Genomic DNA, 25361 nt, shown 5'->3' with positions numbered 1-25361 from the left:
AATCATTTAAGTTCTTTTTTTTCCTCATTAATGTACACACAGCGCCCCATACTGACAGAAAAACACAGAATTGTTGACATTTTTGCAGATTTATTAAAAAAGAAAAACTGAAATATCACATGGTCCTAAGTGTTCAGACCCTTTGCTGTGACACTCATATATTTAACTCAGGTGCTGTCCATTTCTCCTGATCATCCTTGAGATGGTTCTACACCTTCATTTGAGTCCAGCTGTGTTTGATTATACTGATTGGACTTGATTAGGAAAAGCACACACACCTACAGTCAGTATGTCAGAGCCAATGAGAATCATGAGGTCAAAGGAACTGCCTGAAGAGCTCAGAGACAGAATTGTGGCAAGGCACAGATCTGGCCAAGGTTACAAAAAAATTTCTGCTGCACTTAAGGTTCCAAAGTGGCCTCCATAATCCTTAAATGGAAGACATTTGGGACAACCAGAACCCTTCCTAGAGCTGGCCGTCCAGCCAAACTAAGCTATCGGGGGAGAAGAGCCTTGGTGAGAGAGGTAAAGAAGAACCCAAAGATCACTGTGGCTGAGCTCCAGAGATGCAGTCGTGAGATGGGAAGAAAGTTGTAGAAAGTCAACCATCACTGCAGCCCTCCACCAGTCGGGGGCTTTATGGCAGAGTGGCCCGACGGAAGCCTCTCCTCAGTGCAAGACACATGAAAGGCCGCATGGAGTTTGCTAAAAAACAGAGAAATAAGATTCTCTGGTCTGATGAGACCAAGATAGAACTTTTTGGCCTTAATTCTAAGTGGTATGTGTGGAGAAAACCAGGTCCAATACAGTGGTCCAATACACTGCTCATCACCTGTCCAATACAGTCCCAACAGTGAAGCATGGTGGTGGCATGCTGTGGGGGTGTTTTTCAGCTGCAGGTACAGGAGGACTGACTGGTTGCAATCGAAGAAAAAGATGAATGCGGCCAAGTACAGGGATATCCTGGACGAAAACCTTCTCCAGAGTGCTCAGGACCTCAGACTGGGCCGAAGGTTCACCTTCCAACAATACAATGTCCTAAAGCACACAGCTAAAATAACGAAGGAGTGGCTTCACAACAACTCCGTGACTGTTCTTGATTGGCCCAGCCAGAGCCCTGACTTAAACCCAATTGAGCCTCTCTGGAGAGACCTGAAAATGGCTGTCCACCAACGTTTACCATCCAACCTGACAGAACCGGAGAGGATCTGCAAGGAGGAATGGCAGAGGATCCCCAAATCCAGGTGTGAAAAACTTATTGTATATTTTGCTAAAGGTCTAATGTTTGTTTTGTATGGTTATGGTCTGATACGCTACAACTGAGCAAAGGGTCTGAATACTTAGGACCATGTGAATTTTTTTTTTTTTTTTTTTTTTTTTAATAAATAAATGTGCAAAAATGTCAACAATTCTGTGTTTTTCTGTCAATGCTGTGTGTACATTAATGAGGAAAAATATTAACTTAAGTGATTTTAGCAAATGGCTGCAATATAACAAAGAGTGAAAAATTTAAGGGGGTCTGAATACTTTCCGTACCCACTGTATAACTTTTACAATGTATAACTCAGATTTTCTGTCTTAATGAATACCTGTTGAATTTACACACGTGAGCCTGCTATATTATGCAAAATCAAAAGCTTCTGCACCATTACTAATACAAACAAATGCCTTTTTTTAAGTTTTAAGTTTTTTAATTTTATATTTAAGACCAACATAACAAAACTTGATGTTAAATAAATAAATGTTCTATTAACATTACTTTACTCTCTCTCAACACTAATTTGAGAGAACCTTGCCAGAACTTTAGCCAACGTTCCTTGTTAGCTGTGATTAACCTTTTAAGTACCACGCCATGTATTTTCTTTAATAATAATAATACTTCATAATGGAAGGTTAAAAAGAAAAAAGAGAATTTTATATCTGCACAATTAGGGATGCAAAAGGCAGGAGTTTGATTTGATGACAGACAGAACAGCACATCACAGGATGACACAGACACTAAGCAAATAGATACAAAACACATCAGTATTTTACCAAATGAAACAGTCGACAGTCTGACAAAAATAAAATCAATATTTCAAATATACAATAATTTGATTAAAACCTAATAAGCACACAGACACACGTTTCTGGTGGAAATGAGCATTTTTAAATAAGAAATGTAGAATGTTGAAGACTTGCATGTTTTGTACATGTCTGTGTATGTATTGTTTTTGTGTTTATTCCAGGTGTTTTTTTTTTCTATTCCAGTGTGCTTCTTGTGCGTATTTCATAAATAATGTGTCGGGGCTCCTTTGAAAAACTGAGGTACAAAACATAGCAGTCATTGTGATTACACTGTTACAAATGGCATTGTGGTATTCTCAAAGTGAATCACACGCACTTACCACCCACTGTCAAAGGCCTTCCCATAAAAGCCACCTGAATCAGAATATATATATTTAATTTCAGTACAGAATACATATACGTTCAAAACTCACCTATAATAGCATTTTCTTGCATTATAGTTGAGTGTTATACAGTACATATGTTTGAAGGTCAAAAGGGCCAGTGCACCCAAGAGGAGCAGTAACAGACTGAGAGACAGAGACAGAACGGGGATGTTTATCTGTAGCGTGATCTTAGAGATCGGCTCCTCCATCTTTAAATCACAAGTTTAGAAGGGGGTTTTTTATATGTTTTTTTTACGTAGTTATTTGAGTTTCCATTTTTTAAGTGGAATTTTGTTATAAATTTATATGTCATTGATTTATATGTTTCTTAACAAAATAATTCAAAGGTTACATCCATGCTATTTATACATATCCTTTAATCTGACTGCATTTATTTGATCAAATACAAAGTAAAAACTGTAAATTGTGAAATATCAAAATCTACAATAGCCATTTTCTACTTTCATATATTTTTTCAGTATTATTTGATATAGAAAGTTCAAAAGAACAGCATTTATTTGAAAGAAATCATCCATAACATTGTCTTTATTGCAGGTTTAGCATCCTTGCTGAAAAAAGTATAACTTTCTTAAAAAAAAAAAATTCTGATCCCATAGTAGTTTGTATATAAATAGAGAGATTAGTGAGATGTAACAAACTTTATACAGCATGCTGGAAATTATATGTCGCAAAATACAATGACTCAGTGACTCATAAGGTTGCTCATAATATTACTCACAATATTTTTCACTTTCCTGCATAATAAAACAATGGCAGGAGAGACTTCTTTTTTTAAACACAGAGAGAAGAGATTTAATCTGCAGTATTTATTATAGATTACTGTATTTGATCATTACATTGACAAAAATGATAATTGTGTATAGAGGAAGTTCCATTAGAATCTTAACAGCATATACTGTGTTTGAGCAGCAGTAACTCACCATAGCCTCAGAATGCACATGGGTGACATTCTGCCAGGAAATGTCAGAGAATGATGAGTCTGCTCCTCTGGACTGATCTGACAGTGAAGACACTAGGAAATTCAGATTGAAAGTCAGGAAATCGCTCATGCCGGTTGATGCGTATCTCTACCCACAAGGGTCTTTGACATTTGAGGGTTTGGGTTTTGTTGTGTGTGGTGTCTCTTGTAATTGTGTTTGTACAAGTGCAACTGAAATGCAACTGGTGATTCATCATAGATTGTGGTTTGACTGAATGGTAAAACCAAGGCCCTAAGGAAAAAAACAATTGACACAGCATGACACTTACTATGCAAATCATGTAAAAAGGAATTAGCTGTTAAAAGCAGTCAGCAGAAATGATTTCTAAGGCAAGACACTATAGGCAAAACCATAGTTTTTTCAGGCACTGATGAATTTTGACATTCAGGCTATTTTGCTTCCATAGCTTGTACTTTCAGGCTGCACTTAAGCCACATTGAAGTGTTCATTTTATTATGCTTTATCTATTTGTGTCTTTGGAATTCAATTACAATACATTTTTAAACACAGTTTTCTTGAATTGAGCTTTTCCCATGATCTAAAACAATAATTCTTCACTTATATACACCAAACTCTATATTCTCAACCAACTATTTTGAACCTGGCTTTATCAATGACCAGATTTCTATTCTGGAAATGTATGCAAATTAGTCCATATTTAATGATATAATGCATCATTTGCATATTTCAACAACCTTTGAGATAACTAACAAAACAATTGTACTGTACAAACATTGGTACTGTAGTAATTGGGGTCGGGGTTGTTAGAGGCACTGTCGTTGAAGCCAGAAATGAAAATTCATGTAGATTTATTACAGTAAAATAGAAGCTCTCCAAAGGTTTTCCAGCTTTAAAGCATCTGAATGACTTGCCTTTCATGACCCTCAACGTGTAGGACACCTTCTTGTCATTGAAAAACCCTTCTATGTCCACTCTACAGCAGTACGGCCCGCCGTCTGTCTTCTGTATTTTTTGGATTCCCAGGTCCATTTGTCCTAACAGGACGTCTCCGATGAGCTTGTACCTGTCGGAGACTTTGGAGATGACTCCATACTCATCTGTTTGCACGATGATGTTGTTGCACCAGAACGTTCCACAGTCCCATCCCCAGCAGACGTGGCTCAGGCCATGGTGCTTCACTGAGTAATGACACGGCAAAATCACTGTGCTACCCTCCGTCATGTGAAACGCCAACACGTTGTTGACTTAGTAATGACATGGCAAAATCACTGTGCTACCATAGGTTATGTGTATATATATATATGTGTATATATGTGTTTATATATATAGATATCATATATATATATATATATATATATATATATATATACCTATCTATCATCAATAGCATTTTTAAACATTTGCTCACTAAAAAATAAATCAATGTCAAATAATCAATGACTTAATAACCACAAACCTTTTATGTTTCTAAACGACACATGCCTAGAAGACAGCTGCAGTGCAACGGTCCTCAATGCAACAGCCCCTCTTAACTTTACTTTCATGAGTGTCTGCAGGACTGTTAGGAGAGGTGGAGCTGCTCTATTTAAAGATGTCTATCAATGCAAGCAAGTGTCATTTCGTCAGTACTTGTCTTTTGAATAGAGTTTGACTGTTTTTTCTATTGCAGGGGATTTTAATATTCACATAGATAATGCAGAAAACAAAAGTACAGAAAAATAACTGTTTTAAACACTTTTGACCTGAATCAGCATGTGCATGGACCCACACACAAACGTGGACATACTCTAGATTTAATCATCAGTAGAGGTCTAAACATTTCATCCATTGTTATTAAGGACGTAGCACTATCTGATCACTTCTGTATTTTCGTTGATATATTGATCTCTGCTACTACTGAATCTAGATCTGTCTCTGTCAGAAAGAGATGCATTAAAACACTAGTGTGCTATTTATGGAAGCTATATCTCTAACACCAAGCATCTCTGCAGACTCTGTTGATCTTCTCCTTGATTCCTTTAACTCAAAAGTTAAAAATGTTATTGATGACATTGCTCCTGTGAAAGTCAGCAATAAGACAGGCAGACAGAAATCAGCTTGGAGAAAATCAACAGCAGTGCAGAGTATGAAAAGATAATGCAGAAAAGCTGAACGGATGTGGCGGAAGACAAAACTTGAAATTCACTATAGCATCTATAAAGACAGCCTTCAGGCTTTTAATGTGGAACTAGCCACAGCTAGACAGACTTTCTTTTCAAACATTATAAACAGTAACTTAAACAACACTCGCATCCTTTTTGCTACTGTTGAGAGAACGACAAATCCCACCAAGTCAGACTGCCAGTGAAATGCTCTCCGACAGCAAATGCAATGAGTTTGCATCCTTCTTTTCTGAGAAGATCAATAATATCAGGAAGGCGATTAGCACATCCCCAAGTTATGCAGAGGTCAGAAAGATTCGACCGCAATATCAAATAGAAGATGCTATGTCTGCTTTTGAAGAAATTGATATCAACATTTTGGAAGAAATAGCACAACACCTTAATCGTCAAACTGCTATCTTGACACACTTCCCACATATTTTTTCAAAAGGGTTCCCAACTGTTTGGAGGCAGATCTCTTAGAAGACACTATATTTTCCAAACTCCCTGAAAACTGCAGTTGTTAAACCCCTTCTGAAAAAGAGCAATCTTGATAACACCATATTGAGCAACTCTAGACCAATATAAAATCTTCCTTTTACAGGCAAAATTTTTGAAAAGGTAGTCTTTAATCAGCTAAACAAATACGTGAACACAAATGGATACCTGGACAATTTTCAATCTGGTTTCCAACCGCATCACAGCACAAAGACAGTGCTCATTAAGATAATAAATGATATTCGCTTTAATTCTGATTCTGGCAAATCTTCAGTGCTGCTACTACTAGATCTCAGTGCTACATTTGACACTGTCGATCATAACATACTACTAGAGAGACTGGAAAACTGGGTTGGGCTTTCTGGGATGGTAATCAAATGGTTCAGGTCATACTTAGAAGGGAGAGGTTATTATGTGAGTGTAGGAGAGCATAAGTCTAAGTGGACATCCATGACATGTGGAGTCCCACAAGGCTCAATTCTTGCTTAGCCTGTGTATGCTCTTGTTTAGCCTGTGTATGCTCCCACTAAGTCAAATAATGAGAAAGAACCAAATTGCCTATCACAGCTATGCTGATGATACTCAGATTTACCTAGCCTTATCGCAAAATGACTACAGCCCCATTGACTCCCTCTGCCAATGCATTGATGAAATTAACAGTTGGGTGTGCCAGAACTTTCTTCAGTTAAACAAGGAAAAAACTGAAGTCATTGCATTTAGAAACAAAGATGAAGTTCTCAAGGTGAATGCACACCTTGACTCTAGGAGTCTAACAACTTAAAATCAAGTCAAGAATCTTGGTGTGATTCTGGAGACAGACCTTAGTTTTAGTAGTCATGTCAGAGCAGTAACTAAATCAGCATATTATCATCTCAAAACATTGCAAGAATGAGATGTTTTGTTTCCAGTCAAGACTTGGAGAAACTTGTTCATGCCTTTATCACCAGCAGGGTGGACTATTGTAATGGTCTTCTCACCGGCACTTCCCAAGAAGACCATTAGACAGGTGCAGCTCATCCAGAACACTGCTGCCAAGGATTCTGACTTGAACCAGAAAATCTGAGCATATCACACCAGTCCTCAGGTCCTTACACTGGCTTCCAGTAATATTTAGGATTAATTTTAAAGTACTTTAACTTGTTTATAAATCACTCAATGGCCTAGGACCTAAATACATAGCAGATATGTTCACTGAATATAAATCTAACAAACCACTCAGATCATTAGGATCGAGTCAGTTAGAAATACCAAAAGTTCACACAAAACAAGGGCAGTCTGCTTTTAGTTATTATGCCGCCCGCAGTTGGAACCAGCTTCCAGAAGAGATCAGATGTGCTAAAACATTAGTCACATTTAAATGCAGACTCATCTGTTTAGCTGTGCATTTATTGAATGAGCACTGTGCAATGTCTGAACTGATTGCACTATATTTTATGTAAAATCATTTCTATTCATAATTGTTTTAAATTCATTTTAAGTCTTTTAAATAAATGTTTAAATCATTTTCAAAGTCTACATGCATGTGTGTGTGATTTAACAGTAATTATCTTAGCAAATCCTTTTGTTTTCTTTTTTATTATCTATCTTTTCTTTTTTTACTTTTTTTGTAAGTTTTATTTTCTATACAATTTTCTGAAAACAATCACATCTTTTGCTGTTTTATAAGTTCTTTTTACAGAATATATCAATATTTTTTACTAGAAAACAAGATATGAAGATTTTCTTTTCTTTCCAGTGCATATTCTGTTTCTGTTACTTCTGTTATAAGGTTAATCTCACATAATACCCCATGCCTTACACATTTTTTTCAAGTTTATAGTGCGGTACTTGCCTGAAATGGTGAGGAGGAGGATCCAGCGTAGTACTGATAATCAGGGAGGAGCAGCCATTCCGACCAGCCAGTGTGGTGTTCAGGCAACACTGCCTCGTGCTGGGCGGCACCAGGGTTATGGAGAGGAGGGAATGTGAAAGAGTGGCTGTGTTCTCCAGCTCTGCGCCTGTGACATCTCCAAGAAGGACAGGGCCACTGACCCATCTGCAGTCCTCCTCTGGAGGTGGAGTCATGCAGCGAAGAATAGGGCCATTGTTTGTGAGTTTTATCTGGATATCTTAGCTATGTGCCTGTAAACAGGCTCCATGAATGATTCAGTGGGCCTGCACACAGCATGTATGTGGTTGGTGGTGTGTTTGTTTTTTTTTGTTGGTAGAGTGGGTGAAAGTATTGTTGATGTAGTAGCTTGATCTTCCGATAAACTGGCTTATTCTTCCTTAGACTCAACGAATTGACTAATTATTGAAAAAACATTGATAGAGTGAGACTATTCAGCTGGAACAGCTAAAGACTGTTCAGGTATTTTGAACCTGAATTGTAAAATAATGATTTTTTAATATGCAGGGACACATGTAATTGATTACAAGTGACAGTAAAGACATCTGTAATGTTACAAAAGATTTCAATTACTTTGTACTTTCTATACACGGTAACACTTTACAATAAGGTTCCATTAGTTAAAGTTAGTTAAAGTATTATTAACTAACATGAACAAACAATGAAAAATACATTTATTACAATATTTATTCATCTTTGTTAATGTTGGTTAGTGAGGATACAGTCATACATTGTTAGTTTGTTAATTCACAGTGCATTAACTAATGTTAACAAGCACAACTTTTGATTTTAATAATGCATTAGTAAATCTTGAAATTAACATTAAGTAAGATTATTAAATTCTGTAGAAGTATTGCTCATTCTTAATTCATGTTAACTGAAGTAGTTAACTAATGTTAAATAATGAACCTTTTTGTAGTGTTACCCTATACATCAAAGTTTTGTGAAAAAATGTAATGTAAAATTCAAATTCAATTCATTTAAAAAAAATTTAAGCAAATCAACTTTTTCAATATTGATCATAAATGTTTCTTGAGCAGCAAATCAGCATATTAGAATTATTTCTGAAGGATCATGTGACACTGAAGACTGCAGTAATGATGCTGAAAACAAATTTTAAAATATATTCAAATAGAAAACAGTGATTTTAAATCGTAATAATATTAAATAATATTACTGGCTTTTATATATTTGATAAATGCAGCCTTGTGAGCATAACAGGCTTCTTTCAAAAAAACGTTACAAAATCTTACTTACCTCAAACTTTTAAATAGTGTAATGTATGCTGAGGTCTGTTAACATGTACTGAGTTTAATGATAACAAATTTGCACAAATCTTTTCCTCTTTATGTATACACATTGCGAAACAATATTCATACTTCTCACAGACTGCATTGTAGTTAATCAGAAGTTTGTTTCTGAAAAATTGCATGGTAGTTAATCAATATTAAGTGTGGTCTATGAGTGTTATAAGAGGTGTGAACCAGCATGATGATTGTTGGCAAATATATTTTTTCAACAAGAACATTTTATCTGTCACTATCAATGGAAAAAGGAACTGATCACTGATGTCAACACTGATCTTGCTTTTATCGACTTTAAAATTTAAATTGGTTATTGAATTTTAATGAACTTCTTTACCGTCTAGTTTCTATTTTAATCAGTTTTATGAGCTCTCTGAACCCTTGTTAGCACTTCCGCAGCCCTGGATTGGCGTAAACGTTATGAAACTTGTGAAAAGTTGAGAAATGTGCAGCTGGGGTGCCAAAACACATGTGTGGTAAATGAAACATTTAAACTTTGATTAGTTAACTTAGATTAGTTTTAATAATGATTAAGTGTTGCAGTATGTTAGTCGCTAGAGGTCAGAGTAAGGTTAGTCCAGAGCAATAATATATCTGATCAGCAATAACTGTCACATTATAACAAACACAGTGTAAATACAACATTAGACAAGAAGTCTACACTGATCAACTTAAAGGTAAATTATAAATGTGAATTAATGCCACTGTTCATATTCATTTTCAGGTTGTATTTGATAGATATTTTCCACAGCCATTTCTCTGTTGTACAGGCCCACACTGCTGCCAGAGTTACTGTAGATGACAGAGTTATCTGAGTTCAGGGTTCTGAGGAAGAAAAGTTATGAGAAACATTTTGTGTTAATGCAATTCCCATGACATATACAAAAGGTGACCTAATAGAAGAATCATACAGTATTAGCTTTGATGCCATTATGCATTGCATGGGTCACTTAATTAATTTTTTCTTATTATTAATAATATGCACAATATTATTGCCTAAATAATTACAAGATTATAAGACACAACACTGTTCAAAAAACTGTGTTCAGTTAGATTTTTTTTTCACGTTTTTGCAAGTCTCTTATTCTTGCCAAGGCTTCATTTCATTGGTCACAAATACAGTAAAAATGGCAATATTGTGAAATATTATTATAATTTAAATTAACTGTTGTATGTCAATATTGTGGTATATTTTTATATTTTGTGTTATATTTTTTTTATTTAAATTAACTTTTTGTTTTTTTTAGAATTTTTTATTTATATCTTTCAACTTGACACAGCAGTTCATTTCACATTCAAAATACATTAAAACTACCAAAAAACTTCATTACAGTTTTTTTTTTTTTTTTTAAATGTTTACATACAGTTTTTTTTATCTATGGCTCCATTTCGCACATCACACACACACAACATGCAAAACATCACACATATTTTACAAAAGCAAACACTTCTTTCAAAACTATTTTAACTCTTCAAAATGCTATGTTTGCATAGTAACTTTACAAACAAACATAAAATAATTAGCCACATAAGTGCCAAAGTACAAAATATTTAAATGCATAAGTTAATAATATGGTGTGTGTTTTGTTTTTTTAGGGTGTGTTTTTTTGTTGTTGAGTTTGGAGTGTAGTGCTCGGGAGTTTGGTATATGAATATAGAAATTTAAGTTGTATATTAAGCATGTACAGTGCCTTACAAATGTATTCATACCCCTTCATTTTTTTCATGTTTTGTTTTGTTGCTGCCTTATGTTAAACTGCTTTAAATTAGGGTTTTTTTCATAACAATCTACACTCCATACACCATAATGGTAAATCAAAAAAACAGGTTTTTAACATTTTTGCAAGTTTATTAAAAATAAAAAAACTTAAATGATTCCGTTGTATAAGTATTCATACCCTTATCTGGGACAGTTGAAATTTAGCTCAGGAGCATTCATTTTACTTGTAGATGTTACTACATTTCAAGTGAAATTAACCTGTGGCCAATTCAGTTGAATGGGTATGATTTGGGACAACACGCGTCTTAATAAAAGGTCTAACAGCACTGAGGTCAAAAGAACTGCCTGTACAGCTCAGAAACATCAAGCCACACATCTGTGGAAGAGTTCAGAAAAAAATTCTGCTTCATTGAAGTTTAAGGGTAGCATGTGGTGTTTGTTTCTGTTAATGTTAGTGGTTTGAGTTTGAAACAAGGACTCCTTATAGAGCTGGCCTCCTGGCCAAACTGAGCAACTGATGGAGAAGGGCTTTGGTCTGAGTGTTGGTCTGGGATGTTGTGGTAGATCTTGTTGGTCTCTATGGTTGTGTGTGGAGATAGAAGAAATCTACAGATGGACAAACATCACTGCAACACTCCACTGATCCAGTCTTTATGGCAGTGTGGCCAAACTCAATCCTCTCTTCAGTTAAGACGCATAAAAACATGCTTGGAATTTACAAAAAAAAAAGCACTTAAAGGACCCTCAGACTCTGAGAAACAAGATTCTCTATTCTGATGAACCTCAGTTCTAAGCATCATGTTTGAAGGATACCATGTTTGAAGGAAACCAGCTCTGTTCACTTACCATAAAATAAATTGTGTTGTTGTAGGAGTCTTGTTGTGTGGGCGTTTTTAGGTGTAATGATTTTGGGTTTTATGAGTCATGTATGGAAGAAAGCAGGCACTGCTCACTGCTCAATATCAGGGGCAGGGACTGGGGTACTCGTTAGAGTAGAAGGACTGGGCAGAAGGTTTACCTTCCAGCAGGACAATGACCCTAAACACACAGCAAGAGTGATTTATAGACAACTCTGTGAATGTCCTTGAGTGGCCCAGCCACAGCCTGAGCTTGAACCCAATCAAATATTACTGGAGAAACCTGAAAATGTGCATCTGCCCCCATCCAACCTGACAGAGCTTGAGAGGTGAACAGATGAGGAGAAGAATGACAGATAATTGCCAAATGCTGATGAGCAAAGCTTGCTGCATCAAACAAACAAACAAACAAAAAAAAACACAAAAAAAAAAGAAAAAAAAAAAAAAAAAAAAAAATATTTAGTTAAGGTTATTTTTACTTATGTAATGTACTTATTTCAGTTTTTTTGTTTTTAATAAATTTAAGTTGTGAATTTTGTGATTTTGTGACAATTCCTGTTGTTGCTTTGTCAGTATGGTGTATGGAGTGTAGATTGATGAGGAAAAGTTTTTATTTAGGCAGCAACATTAAATGTGAAAAAAATGAATACTTTTTACTGTATGTACAACTGATTAATTTGAGAGTTATGCAACTGAACTGAATCAATACTGAACAGATTTGAGCTGTGTAATGACACTATTGGCTTGTTGGCAATTTATATTGTATAAAGCGTTTTAGAAATAAAGTTGACTTAGTTCGTATGCATATTCAATGTATGTGTGTTTGTGTGTGTCTTGTGTGCTTATTAATTTTTTTTAGTCATACTGTACACATGTACAAACCCACACACACACACACAGACACACACACACACACACACACACACACACACACACACACACACACACACACACACACACAAAAGAGCTGTTAGTTTTTAATGATGTGTGTTATGTAGAGAACTGTTTTTAGAGTTCTGCAAAAAGTTTGTTTGACAGTAGCAAACTGAGTTTAATTTTAAAAAACGTTTTAATTAAAAAAAAAACCGTGTCCATGCTGAAAAAAAAAAAAAAAAAATAATAATCTTACTGTAAAATAAAATTTAATGTTTTGTGAACCCTAATGTTTGGTTGTTGTTTTTTGTAAGTTTATGTGTTTTAGTATTTTCGCATTTTGTTTCATTGTTTTATTTACATATGTTTATAATCAAAATAACTTTGAAATTAACGTTTTTAATCATAATTATTATATATTATATAATATTATATAATTATAGTATAAATAGTTTTTTTTGGATTTTTTTTTTACATCTGTTTTTATTTGGTTTTATTTTTGTGTTTATGTTTTGATTGATTCTGTTTTATTTTATAAGTAACAAACACAATGAATATTGCTGTGAAATTTGAAAATTTGACCAAATGCACTTTGGACTCACATATTAGAATGACAGCAATGACAAGCAAAGCCAGCAGTAACAGGAGGACAGGCACAATCACTGCTGATGCATTTACTAAAACACAAATCAGTATAAAGAAATTAAATGATCATTGTTTCAAACATGTCTAAAAACATATAAGGCTTTATGTTTATGGTGAAATACTCACGCTATCTTTGTTTTCCACAGAGGACGGTTCAAGATGATTATATGAGGTTTCTTTTTTTATAATGAAAATACAAACAAAATGGTCAGTCAGCATATTCGCAAATACATGCAGCTTGTTAAACACAATTATAAATATCATAAAATGATTTGCTGTCTTATACCGTATGTTGTGTTGGAGAGCCACAATCCAATAGTGCTGCTCTCATGAGCATTTGTTGAACTGACGTTTTTTGGAGTCTCTTGTGTTGTGTTCTTTTGTGTTGTGTTAAATTTGTGCTGCTATCATGAGCATTTGTTGAACTGATTAAATGTCTTTTAAAAAGCAGAGATCTTTAATGACTAAAAATTTGTACAACATGCAAGTGCATGAGCTGCCAAAGTAGACCATTATTAATAATGATAGATCACAGATAATGAGAATTGACTCTTTCTTCAGTCATTATAGATTCACTGCCAGTTTTAAAATCATAATACCTCCTGAAGTGATTCAGAGGTTATAAGCCGTGGTCTGTGATAGAGGTTTTGTGGTTAGAAATGGTTGTTGTGTGGTTGTATGGTGTGTTTGGAAAGGTGTTTAGAATGTTCCTTTTTAAATGTTCACACTCGTACATGAGAAACAAAACTGCTGACAGGACTGACTTTACAAAGCAGTGATCTAATCTGTGATGACGGAATGATGGCAGATAGAGTCTTTATTAATGTAGTCACTGTCATCATCACCAAAAATACCTACTTTTTAGATTTGGTTAGATTTGTTTTTATCATCATTCAGGCATGACAGATTCACAAAGACAGTATAGAATCACATACAGTATAAACACACACAAGTACCCTCTGTCATGGCAGTGCTGAAAACTCCTGTGGTTTCAGGCTCAGATGTGCTGCTCGACATGGATGTAGTTTCCCAAGTTGTTGGAATAATGGCTTTGAAGAAAGTGTAGTTCAATGTAAAACTGTACTACTTTTTTATGTTTTCTACATCTACACTGTATAGTTCAAAAGTCTGGGGTCAGTAAGAGCATTAATTTGATCAAAAATACAATAAAAACAGTAATGTTGTGAAATATTACTACAATCTTAAATGTTTTTCTATTTGGATAAAATTCTGTTTTAAATGTAATTTATTCCAGTTGGTTGTTTTAGCAGCAGTCATCATATAAATTTGTCAAGTTTGATCAATTTGATTTATCCTTGCTGAAAAAAGTATTTATATATTTAAAAAAAAAAAAAAATCCTACTAACCCCATAATTTAAAAATAACTAAATAAATAATAAAATTAAATATGAGTAGTAGATTTAAACAATTAAATCACTTGGATTTAGTCATTTCAAGTGTTTTGGCATCGGAAAGCTATGCTTTCAACACTTACCGTCATTAACAATCAAGTGGACGTAGTACATCTCATCATTAAAAAGTCCAGGCACATGTATTCGGCATCCATATTTGCCAGAGTCTGTTTTTTTAATGTTTAGGATTGTCAGAGACACGTCTCCATGCTGTATTTCTCCCTCCAGCTGGTATTTGAATGATTTTTTCACCACCACTTTATCTCCATCACTTCCAATAATTTCTTTACCACAACCCATATTGGGAATGTCTCCTTTCACCCAGCATATGTGACATTTTCCATGATATTTGCTGTCATATTTGCATGGCAAAATGACCCTCTCACCCTCGAAACTCTGTACAATGACGTCACTGCATTTAGAAACTGAGAGAGAAACAGTGATTTTTTTAAAAAAAAGATCCAAACAGTTCTAGATAATGTGCCTTGTTCATATAAAATGTTATTATGGGTTAATGCATAATTAAATACTACATAAATAAAACATACTATTTGAAAATATTAATTACATTAAAAAAAAAATCCTCACTATCACAAATTACTTGTAAGCACACTTCAATATAAATGTGAAACTCACTTGTGAGATAACAGAGAATCCAGGATGCAAAGAACCAGCTGTGAAATTCAGTCATGATGAAAAGGTTTCACTCTCTCTGCAAACAGTGCTCAAGACTAATCTCTCTTACATTATAACCCTTTATGCGGAAGTCAACATGCACATGACACCCTCTCAGCTTTTCTTAAAGACTTCTTTTTTAGAGTTTCACTTCCATATGTGACCTACTACTCTGTGGTCACCTTCAAATATCGAAAGATAGACTTGTGAGAACATATTAACATTTATTTGAACTGCAAAAACACTACTTTTTGCAAGATTTAATTTCTTTGTTTGTTATTTATTATTTTTTTTTTGATTTTATTTTTTTTTTTATGTGAATTGATTGATAGATGTGGGGTTTTTTTTCTTTAATAAATTTGATTTTGTTTACAAACGATCGATAATTACTTTAATCCCACGTTAGGGACATTTAGTAATTGATTTCTTAGAAAGAAAGTTTCATAACTGATTTCTGAGAAACAGATTTCATAACTGATTTCTGAACAAATAAAGATACAGGCAACAAACATTTCATATTACAATGAAAAGTAAAAAACAACACCATGATGTAAATAAATTATCTCAGATTTAGAATAATAACCGATCAATTACTTTATAAATAGTAGTCACTGAGAACACAAACCGCAAAAAAAAAAAAAAAAAACATGTAACAATGCATGTGGTTTTTGTATGTGGATTTTTATATAGGAATGGTGTATTAAGAATTGTCTATTGTGTGGTTTTTGTTTTTGGTTGTTTGTCTGGGTTTTATGGCAGAGTTTTACATTTGCGCTACTGGGCCGGGAAGGCTGAAGATTTTATATTCTCATGCAGCTGATGTGCTACTGGGTAGGGAAGGATGGAGTTGAGCGACCTCTTTCACTTCCACTCAGCCATGGGAGACACTTCTGAGAGCCAAATTTAATGCTGCATGCAGCATGAGGATCTACAGAAGTTTCCACACCGCAGTGAGCAATGAGCAAGTGTTTCTTGTTCATGCATTAAATTAAGTGTTCAGTATACTTTTCAAAAAATATATTGTTTGGTACAGAGGTTTATTTGGGTATACCGGGAGGCCTGTAACTGTCCTATTGACTGCCAAGTAAATAACAGGCTCTTCTGTGTCATCCTCGCCACAAGGATGTGCTGTTTCTACATGTATTTAGCTTTGATTTGAAAGAAAACAGCGCATCCTTGTGGCTCGGATGATACAGAAGAGCATACTGTGATATGGAGAGACACAGAGGAGACTGTTGACAAAGGAATTGTTGAATAAAGTAGTTATTTTTTGTTTTCTTAGCTTACAAAAAGTTTTCCCGTCGCTTAATATAACCCAGATTGCACGTCTGATGGCAGATGGAATATTCTGACAATGACTTTCATACCTTTTATGAACCTTGACACTGTTATTTACTTGGCAGTCTATGGGACAGTCACAGGCCTCACGGTTTTCATCCAAAATATCTTAAATTGTGTTCTGAAGACGAACAGAGCTTTTAGGGATTTGGAACAACATGGGGGTAAGTGATTAATGACAAAATTTTCATTTTGGGGTGGAGTATCCGTTTAATATTTCTCCAGAGCTAAACCATTCAAATTATTTACTTGCTACTCTACTTACTGAACAGAAGTGTGATGATTAAACCCGGGATGAAGACAATGGCCCCCCCTCTTACAGTATTTATGACAAATGTTGCCATTGTATCCTAGAATGACACACAACATGTATGTACAGTAACACCTTATTCATGTCCAAAAATCAATATGCATTTCATACATACATTACCTACAACATATTCAAGGCAAACTACAGACTGACAGTAAATGCAAAACTGCCAATGTATGTGTCTTTGCAAACAGAATAGTGCAATACCTCAGTATGGACAACTGCAACTGCTTCATACATGTAGTTGTTGGTAGCATCTGAAATAAATAAGTCATTGTATTTACTCTTACATTTCTGAACAACTTTTAAAGATGATTAATATATTTGTGTGGCCTCTCATCTTTAAGTTAACAGATTTTTAAATTTTTGATCTTTAGATTTTTTTTATTTTTAAATTTATTTTTGTTCTTTTTGTTGAATTAATGCTTTCTGTTTATGGATAAATATTTTTTTTTCCTGTTTATGTTGGCCATGTTCATGGATGTGCAACCTTTGACATCAGCAACAGAAGTAGCTCTACAGTATGCATGGTTAAATAGCTAGTTGCATTAGCATTTAACATTGTTATTCCTCGCTCAAAACTGATTTGCTGTTGTAGGGATCAGTTGCGTTTCTGGGGTGACTCTCTTTGGATCCAGTCCTTTTATGCATGAACAGGAATATTGTAGATCATCACAGTATGAGCACAACAACAACACTGATATCAACTGGTTGGTTTTAGTGATTTTATGTTTTGTGAGGTATATTGTTGTTTTTAAGAGTATGTGCACAACAACCCTTACTTTCGGTTCCAAAAATGAAGGTAACTTTCATGGTATGTTAGTAGTCATAGCAACTCACTCATCTGAATAACCTGCCTCCGGAGCAGGTTATGTTCCAGGGTTAGTTCACTTCAGCGAGCCTTTAGTGGGCGTGACAGATAGCACACAGTATATAATATTACAATATGTAATATAGCTTATTATATATTATAATAGCTATGTTAATGAGGAAGCACTAATAAGTAATAAATAAGGTACATTATTCTAATATGATTATTTTCGCTGCCATATATAAGAGTTATCTGTAGAAATTATAAAACACTATGACAAGGGTAATGTTTAACTTATAAATATTTATTTAGTTTATTTATTACATGTATATTATCTCACACATGGATTTTCTATAATGTCTAAATTCTAAATCAAAAATCATATCTGATATGACTTAATATATAATTTAGCATAAAACAAAAAATATAATTCACATTCTCAAGGATTAAAGATTACATGGAAAAAAAATCACGGTCATCAGTTAGGTGGCGATATGCACTAAGCATGTAAATAACTAATGAACAAAAGAAGAAGAAGAAAGAAACAGCTTGGCGCGCTTTTTCTCTTAGCGTCCGTTTCTCTAGTGACTCGTCGATTCGTCGCTCTGTTGAGAATGTCTTGAGTCTTAAACAGGAACATACTCTGAGTTGAATGAACTTACTCCGGATGCATTTTTGGAACCACATACCTCGAGTAAGCAAGGTTTGGGGTTAATCCACCGAGAGTTCAGGGTTTAGTTCACGGTAAGTTAACCCTGCTTTCTGGAATACACCCCTGGGTTTGAGGTAAGTTAAAACTGTTTTATGGAATACACCCCTGGACGCGACGAAGCATTGCAGATCATTTGAACTTTGTGTCAGCGTACATCCCAGCATCCCTCTTTTGAGCAGCCTTTATGGTAAGTGAAACATCCCCTTGCTCCAGTCCACTGGCCAAGCTGAATCTGTTTGACTCTCTGTATGTCACTTGCAAGCCATAGGAGGAGATAACAGTGTTCTCACAGCTGAGCCATGACTGATGTCTCCCCCAACAAACATTCAATAGGCCATTATTGTTGATGTCATATTTGCATGGAAGATTAACTGTATCCCCAACCTGTCCAACCACCAGTTTTGATGATTCGCTGCAGGCTGCCGCACATAAACAGAGAGAGGTTCATTAGTTGTTATTTTTTTTTTTCATGGGGGATTAAATTATTCGATTTCTCATGCATTTCACACATACTTCCTGATTCTTTCGTAAAAACATCTTTCACATTTTTCACTAAACTAATCAAATAATGTTAAGTGAATGATGACAGAGTAAGAAAAGGTTTATTTTTTCCAAAATAGCATGAGAAACACAACAATATACATACATAGAATAGTATTCATTATAGCACTTGAAAAAAACAAACAAAAAACAAATCTGATTAAAAAAATTTTATCTTGTTTTCCAGTCAAATATTTGAACATCCTTAAAATGAGATACATTTAATGTACTTTGTAAAGTACCTATATAGACAATAAATGAAGTTTTTATATCACATATCAATTATTTTTCACACCACATTGCAGTTTTTTTCTTGTTTTAAGCATACTCTCAGATTTTGCTAGAGTTAATAAAATGAGAGAAAGAGGAAAGCAAGACAAAAATACTCGATACTATCTTTCGAACTGTACAGATATGAAATAAAGTGCACAATATTTTATTGCACTGGCGAAATAAGAATTTTTTTTACTTACATGTTACACGTATATTTGATGAGAAAAAGAAGAGAAAGACAATCATTTTCAATTTTCTTTGCCGTGGTACACTCAGTAAGTCACTAATACATGTGTAAATGTCTCATATGACTAAAAATACAACTTCTCTTTTTCATGAAGGCTGTTCCCCAATTGGGATAACTTAAACATGCTATTGGTTCCACAGCCGGACAGAGAATTTGTATCCCTGTATATTTTTTATTTGATGCATTTTTATACATACCACTAAAAAGTTTGGTGTCTGTTTTTTTTTTTTTTTTTTGTGAAAGTGAAGAATTTTATAATGTTTTCTGACTTATGCTGTTCTTTTGAATTTTCTATTCATCAGGTAATCCTGAAAATATGTGTCACAGTTCTCATAAAAACTGTTAATAAATTACAATAAAATCTGTTATTTTAAATGGTAAAAATATTTCACAAGATTACCAGTTTTTTACTTGAGTAACTTATCAAATAAAGAAACATAAACAAAATTCTGTTGCTGACCCTATAATAATATAATATAATATAATATAATATAATATAATATAATATAATATAATATAATATAATATAATATAATACAATATAATATAATATAATATAATATAAGCTGCCAGTGCTTGTACAATCATTATATTTCCGTTATATTTCCATTAAAGCAGCATTGTTCTGTAAAAAAAATTGTCCTATAATTTCCCTGTGGGATTCAATATCTAATTCAACAAAATTAAAAAGAAATGCCACACATGGGCACAAAAGCATCATCCTCAACTTCCTTCCTTTTGAGGAAATTAGGGGATTTTTTTTCCTCCCCCCATTTACCACTGCTGACACTACAGATACTGAGATGCTGTTTCAAGTCTAGACAGTCATATTATTTCCTTGAGACTGGAGGCTTAGTTTGAGCAAAGGTGACTTAATGTTCTGGTAATGTTAACCTCTATTGCATTCAGTCAGGTTTCCTTCTTTCAGTGCCAGTATGTGTCCATGCCACAACCAGATACAGATCCCAAGTTTCCATAAGCAACAATTCTATCACAAATACAATAGCAAAAGGAGAGAATCTGTCCTGCTCCCTTGAAAATGTCCTAATTTCTAATGTTTTTCTTTTCCTATTTTCTAAGTACTAAGTAAATGCAGTGACCTAAAGAATAAAGTCAGTGCAACCCCCAGTACACATGAGATCAAACAACATACTAGTGAATCAGATGTGACTGCAAACATGTAACTGCAAAAGAGACTGGATATCCAAGTTTATTAGCTGTTTAGTCTAGTTAAATTTAAAGCATTATTGTAATGGCACTACTTACTCTTTTTATTTTACTTGGGAGACAATTCAACTAAATGATATTGATGCTTTTTTTATTTTACTTGGTGGACGGTTAGAACTATCCAAAACTCCTATATAATATGAAATCAAAAAGGCACTTATACAGCTGTTTAACAGTGACAGCTGGAAGGGCAAACACATGATGGTCCAAGCAGGCACTCATCAAAATCATTTTTCATGGTCCTAGGAATTATTTTGCATAACCCCCAATACACATAGTGGTTTATTTTGGTTTTCTTTATTTTAATTTTTATTTGTATGGGTGTTTTTTTGATCATTGTTTGGGAGCTCTTTTTTATTTTTATGTATAATCATGTTTTAAGGTAATATAACAGGATGCACCGATCAGTATTTCAGTGGCATAGTTTAAGAAAACTCAAACATACACTTTGTGCAGTGTTTTGTAATTGTTTAATGTAGTAACAGATGCAAGTAAACCGGTTTGTTTCATTGAATGCTTCATGCATCTTCTGCTTTCCTCTGAGAAAAAAAACTTAGTCAGTCTGTCTGTGGAAATCTCGAACGCAGACGCACTCTGGTGTGTGATTCAATTTCAGATCACCTCTTGTCTGAGTTTACTTAGGGTTGACCACCATCCAGAATGACACAAACCTGCTGGATAATTGCACTTTTCCAGAGGAACATGCCGAAGACAGGACAGAAGGTTTATTTGAGGCTGTAAATGCACTTAAATGCAATATAAAAGCTTACGCGCGTCATGTGCTGGACAAGGCTGCAGGCTTCTCTCTTTCTCTTTTATGTAACATAAGCAGATGGGATGATATGACTCATTTTACATGTGTTATTTTTAAATCCTATCTTAATAATAATGAGAGGCATCATTTGCTCATTTGTGGATACGCCGCACCTGTACACACTCACGTTTTTGCCATTCAAGGCTTTAGCTATTGTCTCGTCACCCATTCAGCAGCAGCATCTCACACTGTCAAGCACCATCCGCAATAAATAGAACTGTCAAAGTGTATATATTATAATATATTATAGTCATTAGCATCTTGCTTATTATGTCAGAATGACAGGAGATGAATGAAGTTGTTCTTTTATTACAATTTCACATGCCCTTCTTTATCTTCCTAATTTCTGTTATAGTATTAATTAACTTTACATTAATTATGTCCATCTGGAGGGAATGTATAATTCAAGTGGAGTCTCATGCCTAGGCCCCTTATATATTGTGACTTTATTTCTTAATTGTGACTAGAAATCTAGAATAGCATAGAAATCACACAGTTAAAAAAAAAATAGAGTGAAATTATTACATTTCTCACATATTTGATATTTGTTTGTCTCTGACAAGCTACAGTAGATGTTTTTCAGTTTTACATTAATTTTTAGAATTTTTTTTCATAGTTTTGATTATTTAAGAAACAGTCACTATAAAAATAAATAAATAAAAACATTTTGGCCAATAGGTAAGCTGAATATTGTAGTGGTATTTACTCAGTATGGTGAGTGAAATATACTGCAGTTTTAAACATGGTCACAATGGCCACATCGGCTTCCAGTGCTTTGTGACCAAGCAGAAAAGTGTCTCTACAGATTTCTGTGTGAACACACATTACAAAGCAAACCCATTAAATGGAGTTTTTCCTGCTTGACATGGTGCATTTTAACTTACTAAAGCACTTCTTTAAAATCTGTGTCAATTGGGCTTATGGATGCTTAAATGAATCAATTGCAGTCAGTGTGAACCGACCTTATCTACATTTCTTTTGTTGATTAAACAATCTTTAAATATTAACTAAGAGCCCAGTGGGTTTAATACATTATTGTAATGAGCTCTGTCTTATGTGATCCAGTAGATTTATGATATGCAGCTAATCTGCTGACAGACTAACAAGACTTCAGCGGAATTTGAACTTTATTAATATCAAACATGGCAGATAATGTTGATCTAGATTTGCAGATTTGTATACTTTCACCTTGTTCATCAGATGAGAAATCAAGGGGAGAGAGGTTTAAAGATTACAGTGATCTGTGCACTGTCAGAACCTTGTGTGAATGTCATGTATGAACGTCCTTATTTTACAACACAGATTGGTGCTTGATATTAATTGAAACTGTGCCACAATGGTTTTTCCATGCATAATTAACACAGACATTTTCAGGAGGTAAACGATGAGACATTTGCACTTTCTGATACTCGTAGATAAAATAAATGCTCAGTGTGAGTAATTACTTTTGTTGAAACAGACTTGTTGTTTTACAATTGTGTCTTATATGCTTCACCAAACAGAATCTTAAATAAAACATTGAGCTCAGTTTAACAGGCTGTTCTTGTGCTTAATCTTGAACATTGTGTATTCCTAAATGCTGTCATGCTCTTGAATTAATTATGTTGTTCCTGGGAATTAACTCTAAGTGTGTTTTGCCAGAGGAGCAGCGCCATGCTGCGCTGAGGTAGTTTATCCATTGATTTGTATCAAAAAGCCCCATTAGAGACACATTTAAGGGCAAAAAGACATCTGACACAGCAACACATTTTAAACTCTCCACCATCAGTTTCACTTCCTTCAGGAACTTTGTATACATTTCTTTATTTTAGACTTTAGGTTTGCAGTATTGACCGTTTGTGACTCCAGCCTCTTCTTTATTTTCTTTTTGTCTTATTTAAGGACCCAGATTTTACATTGGATTTGGGAGACAGAACACAGTAAAAAAAAAAAAAAAAAAAAAAAAAAAAATTATTAATTTTGATAGCAGTCTCATAAGGTGACTTTATTTACTATTTATTTACCTTTTTAGTTTTGCTCTGATATGCTTTCATATGTAACATTGACATTTATTATTAACAATTATTTATTATTAATAAGACAATGTTGCACCACACACACACACACACACACACAAAACTTGTTCTTGGCACAAATCATGTCATTACTTGTTCCAAGTGAAACTGTCTGAATTCTTCATGAAATATGGTAGCTTCTACCAAGTGGTAGATAGTTTTGTGTCTGTGTAATGTTGATTTTGATTAGAAAAGCAGCATTTGATGAAAGCATTTTAAGTTGTAGATTTTTATAGGCCTACTTACTTTACCATTCCCTACACCAGGGTTTCCCAAATGGGGGTTCAGTGAATTGATGAAAAGCCAATAATTGATAAATAAGTGTAAGTGTATTTGCAAATGTAACTTATTGAAATATTAACTTAAAATCTCAGGGAGAACTTCGAGTAAATATTTTACATCCCCCAGATTTTTTTTTTTTTTAAAAACCTATGGTTAGTTTCATTCCCCCACCCACCAGTTAAGATCCACTGGTATATTGATAAAGGTCTCGTATTCTGTTGAATTTAATGCCTGATTTTACTGGATCGTGGGTGGGCAGCAAATATATAGTAATATAAATACAGTGCTTTTAAATCAGTGGTATGCATGAAGCTGAATATCTTGGGCCTTTTAATGCTGGCATTTCTTTTTTTCATTCTGGATCCTAGATTTAAGCGCTTGAAAGTGTGACTAGCATTCAACATAAAAAAGAGCCAATTTGTCACTTCCTGCACGTTTTGTAATGTCTCTATAGACAACTGGCTGCGGCTGAACTTGGACACATGGACAACCTGGACTAGGCTGATAACAGACTCACAGCTGCTGCAGAAAACCTGCTTTGACAGTTATTGAGAGATTATGAATCTAGCCATAAATCTGTTTACTTGTTGGATGTGTTAGAAAAAGATAAATTCTGTTGTCATTTTGTACGAAGTCATTGAAAGATCACAAAAAAAGAGCATCTCCAAATCAGTGAGTTGTCTGAAATGACACTCCTTATTTTGATCCAACAAAAAAGATCTGAAAACATAAATGTACCACATTTAAAAAATATATATATATATATCTTGCAAATACTGTATCAATACTGTATAATGTCTATTCATTTTTTGTATACAATTTTAAATATAAAGTCATGGATGCTTCCATGAATAATTAAATCATAAAAATAAGCGGTAGGCTATTTTAGAAAGGACCATTTAAAAGATGGAAGAGATGAATTAGGGAGAATAAAAAAAAATGAATAAATGTATTGCTGTTGTGTGATGTAATAATGTAATCAATAAAAAAGTAACTGTAGTCTGATTACAAATATATTAAAATGTAAATTTTTTAGATACAGTAGCTAGATTTATTTTATAATGAGATCCAGCTGTTGTAATTGAGTCAATTGTAAGAGACAATTAGTTTGTCTGAGAGTAACACTATTCTTAGAAGACAGACGGACATTTACTGTATATGGCAGAAATTCATGAACGTTAAGAGCAAAAAATTCAAGTTTTCTTCAAAGCCTCCTGTATAATAGAAATCAATAAGCGGTCATTCCAGTGATGTCACTGAGCGGTGCGATTACAGATTGGGCTCCATCTTCAGACCCGAGAATATTTATAGTATGTATTTGACGGCTCGTAGTGATTTGTTGCTGA

General features: G+C 34.2%; 3 protein-coding genes across 3 annotated transcripts; all 3 read right to left on the bottom strand.

The window, feature by feature from the left end:
• Window positions 1–2241: 2241 nt before the first annotated feature.
• Window positions 2242–7922, bottom strand: timd4 (T cell immunoglobulin and mucin domain containing 4). The gene is given in 6 exon segments (XM_042711485.1): window positions 2242–2302; window positions 2388–2421; window positions 2530–2641; window positions 3374–3520; window positions 4175–4638; window positions 7832–7922. Coding segments are annotated over 6 exon segments (909 nt in total).
• Window positions 7923–9725: 1803 nt separating this feature from the next.
• havcr1 (hepatitis A virus cellular receptor 1) lies at window positions 9726–15510 on the bottom strand. The gene is made up of 9 exons (XM_042711015.1): window positions 15369–15510; window positions 14816–15157; window positions 14271–14369; window positions 14106–14152; window positions 13607–13709; window positions 13443–13496; window positions 13267–13352; window positions 11356–11387; window positions 9726–10047 (listed from the first exon to the last, which is right to left on the bottom strand). The coding sequence occupies exons 1-9, from the start codon at window positions 15421–15423 to the stop codon at window positions 9921–9923; spliced, it is 945 nt and encodes a 314-aa protein (XP_042566949.1). The 5' UTR covers window positions 15424–15510; the 3' UTR covers window positions 9726–9920.
• A 1379-nt stretch (window positions 15511–16889) lies between these two features.
• Window positions 16890–19719, bottom strand: havcr2 (hepatitis A virus cellular receptor 2). Its single transcript, XM_042711483.1, has 5 exons — window positions 19592–19719; window positions 18733–18997; window positions 17546–17571; window positions 17263–17312; window positions 16890–17095 (listed from the first exon to the last, which is right to left on the bottom strand). The coding sequence occupies exons 1-5, from the start codon at window positions 19635–19637 to the stop codon at window positions 17003–17005; spliced, it is 480 nt and encodes a 159-aa protein (XP_042567417.1). The 5' UTR covers window positions 19638–19719; the 3' UTR covers window positions 16890–17002.
• Between the last annotated feature and the right edge of the window lie 5642 nt (window positions 19720–25361).

Source organism: Cyprinus carpio, chromosome A21 (genome assembly GCF_018340385.1).
Source record: "Cyprinus carpio isolate SPL01 chromosome A21, ASM1834038v1, whole genome shotgun sequence".
In the NCBI taxonomy this organism is placed as follows: Eukaryota; Metazoa; Chordata; class Actinopteri; order Cypriniformes; family Cyprinidae; genus Cyprinus; species Cyprinus carpio.
The sequence above is the reverse complement of the archived record's forward strand: the minus strand, read 5'-3'. Positions and strand labels throughout refer to the sequence as shown.

What these genes read in the sequence shown, in the direction of transcription:
- havcr1 (XM_042711015.1), bottom strand. Translation starts at nt 15,423, where the DNA reads ATGACTGAATTTCACAGCTGGTTCTTTGCATCCTGGATTCTCTGTTAT. An exon ending in CCATCATTCCGTCATCACAG is followed by an intron (nt 13,710 to 14,105) that starts ATTAGATCACTG and finishes CACAAATTTAAC; the next exon opens with ACAACACAAAAGAACACAAC. An exon ending in GGAAAACAAAGATAGCGTGA is followed by an intron (nt 13,353 to 13,442) that starts GTATTTCACCAT and finishes TTTGTGTTTTAG; the next exon opens with TAAATGCATCAGCAGTGATT.
- havcr2 (XM_042711483.1), bottom strand. Translation starts at nt 19,637, where the DNA reads ATGATTGTCTTTCTCTTCTTTTTCTCATCAAATATACGTGTAACAT. An exon ending in CAAAAGAGGGATGCTGGGAT is followed by an intron (nt 17,572 to 18,732) that starts GTACGCTGACAC and finishes TGCATACTGTAG; the next exon opens with AGCTACTTCTGTTGCTGATG. An exon ending in TTCTGTTGCTGATGTCAAAG is followed by an intron (nt 17,313 to 17,545) that starts GTTGCACATCCA and finishes TATTTATTTCAG; the next exon opens with ATGCTACCAACAACTACATG.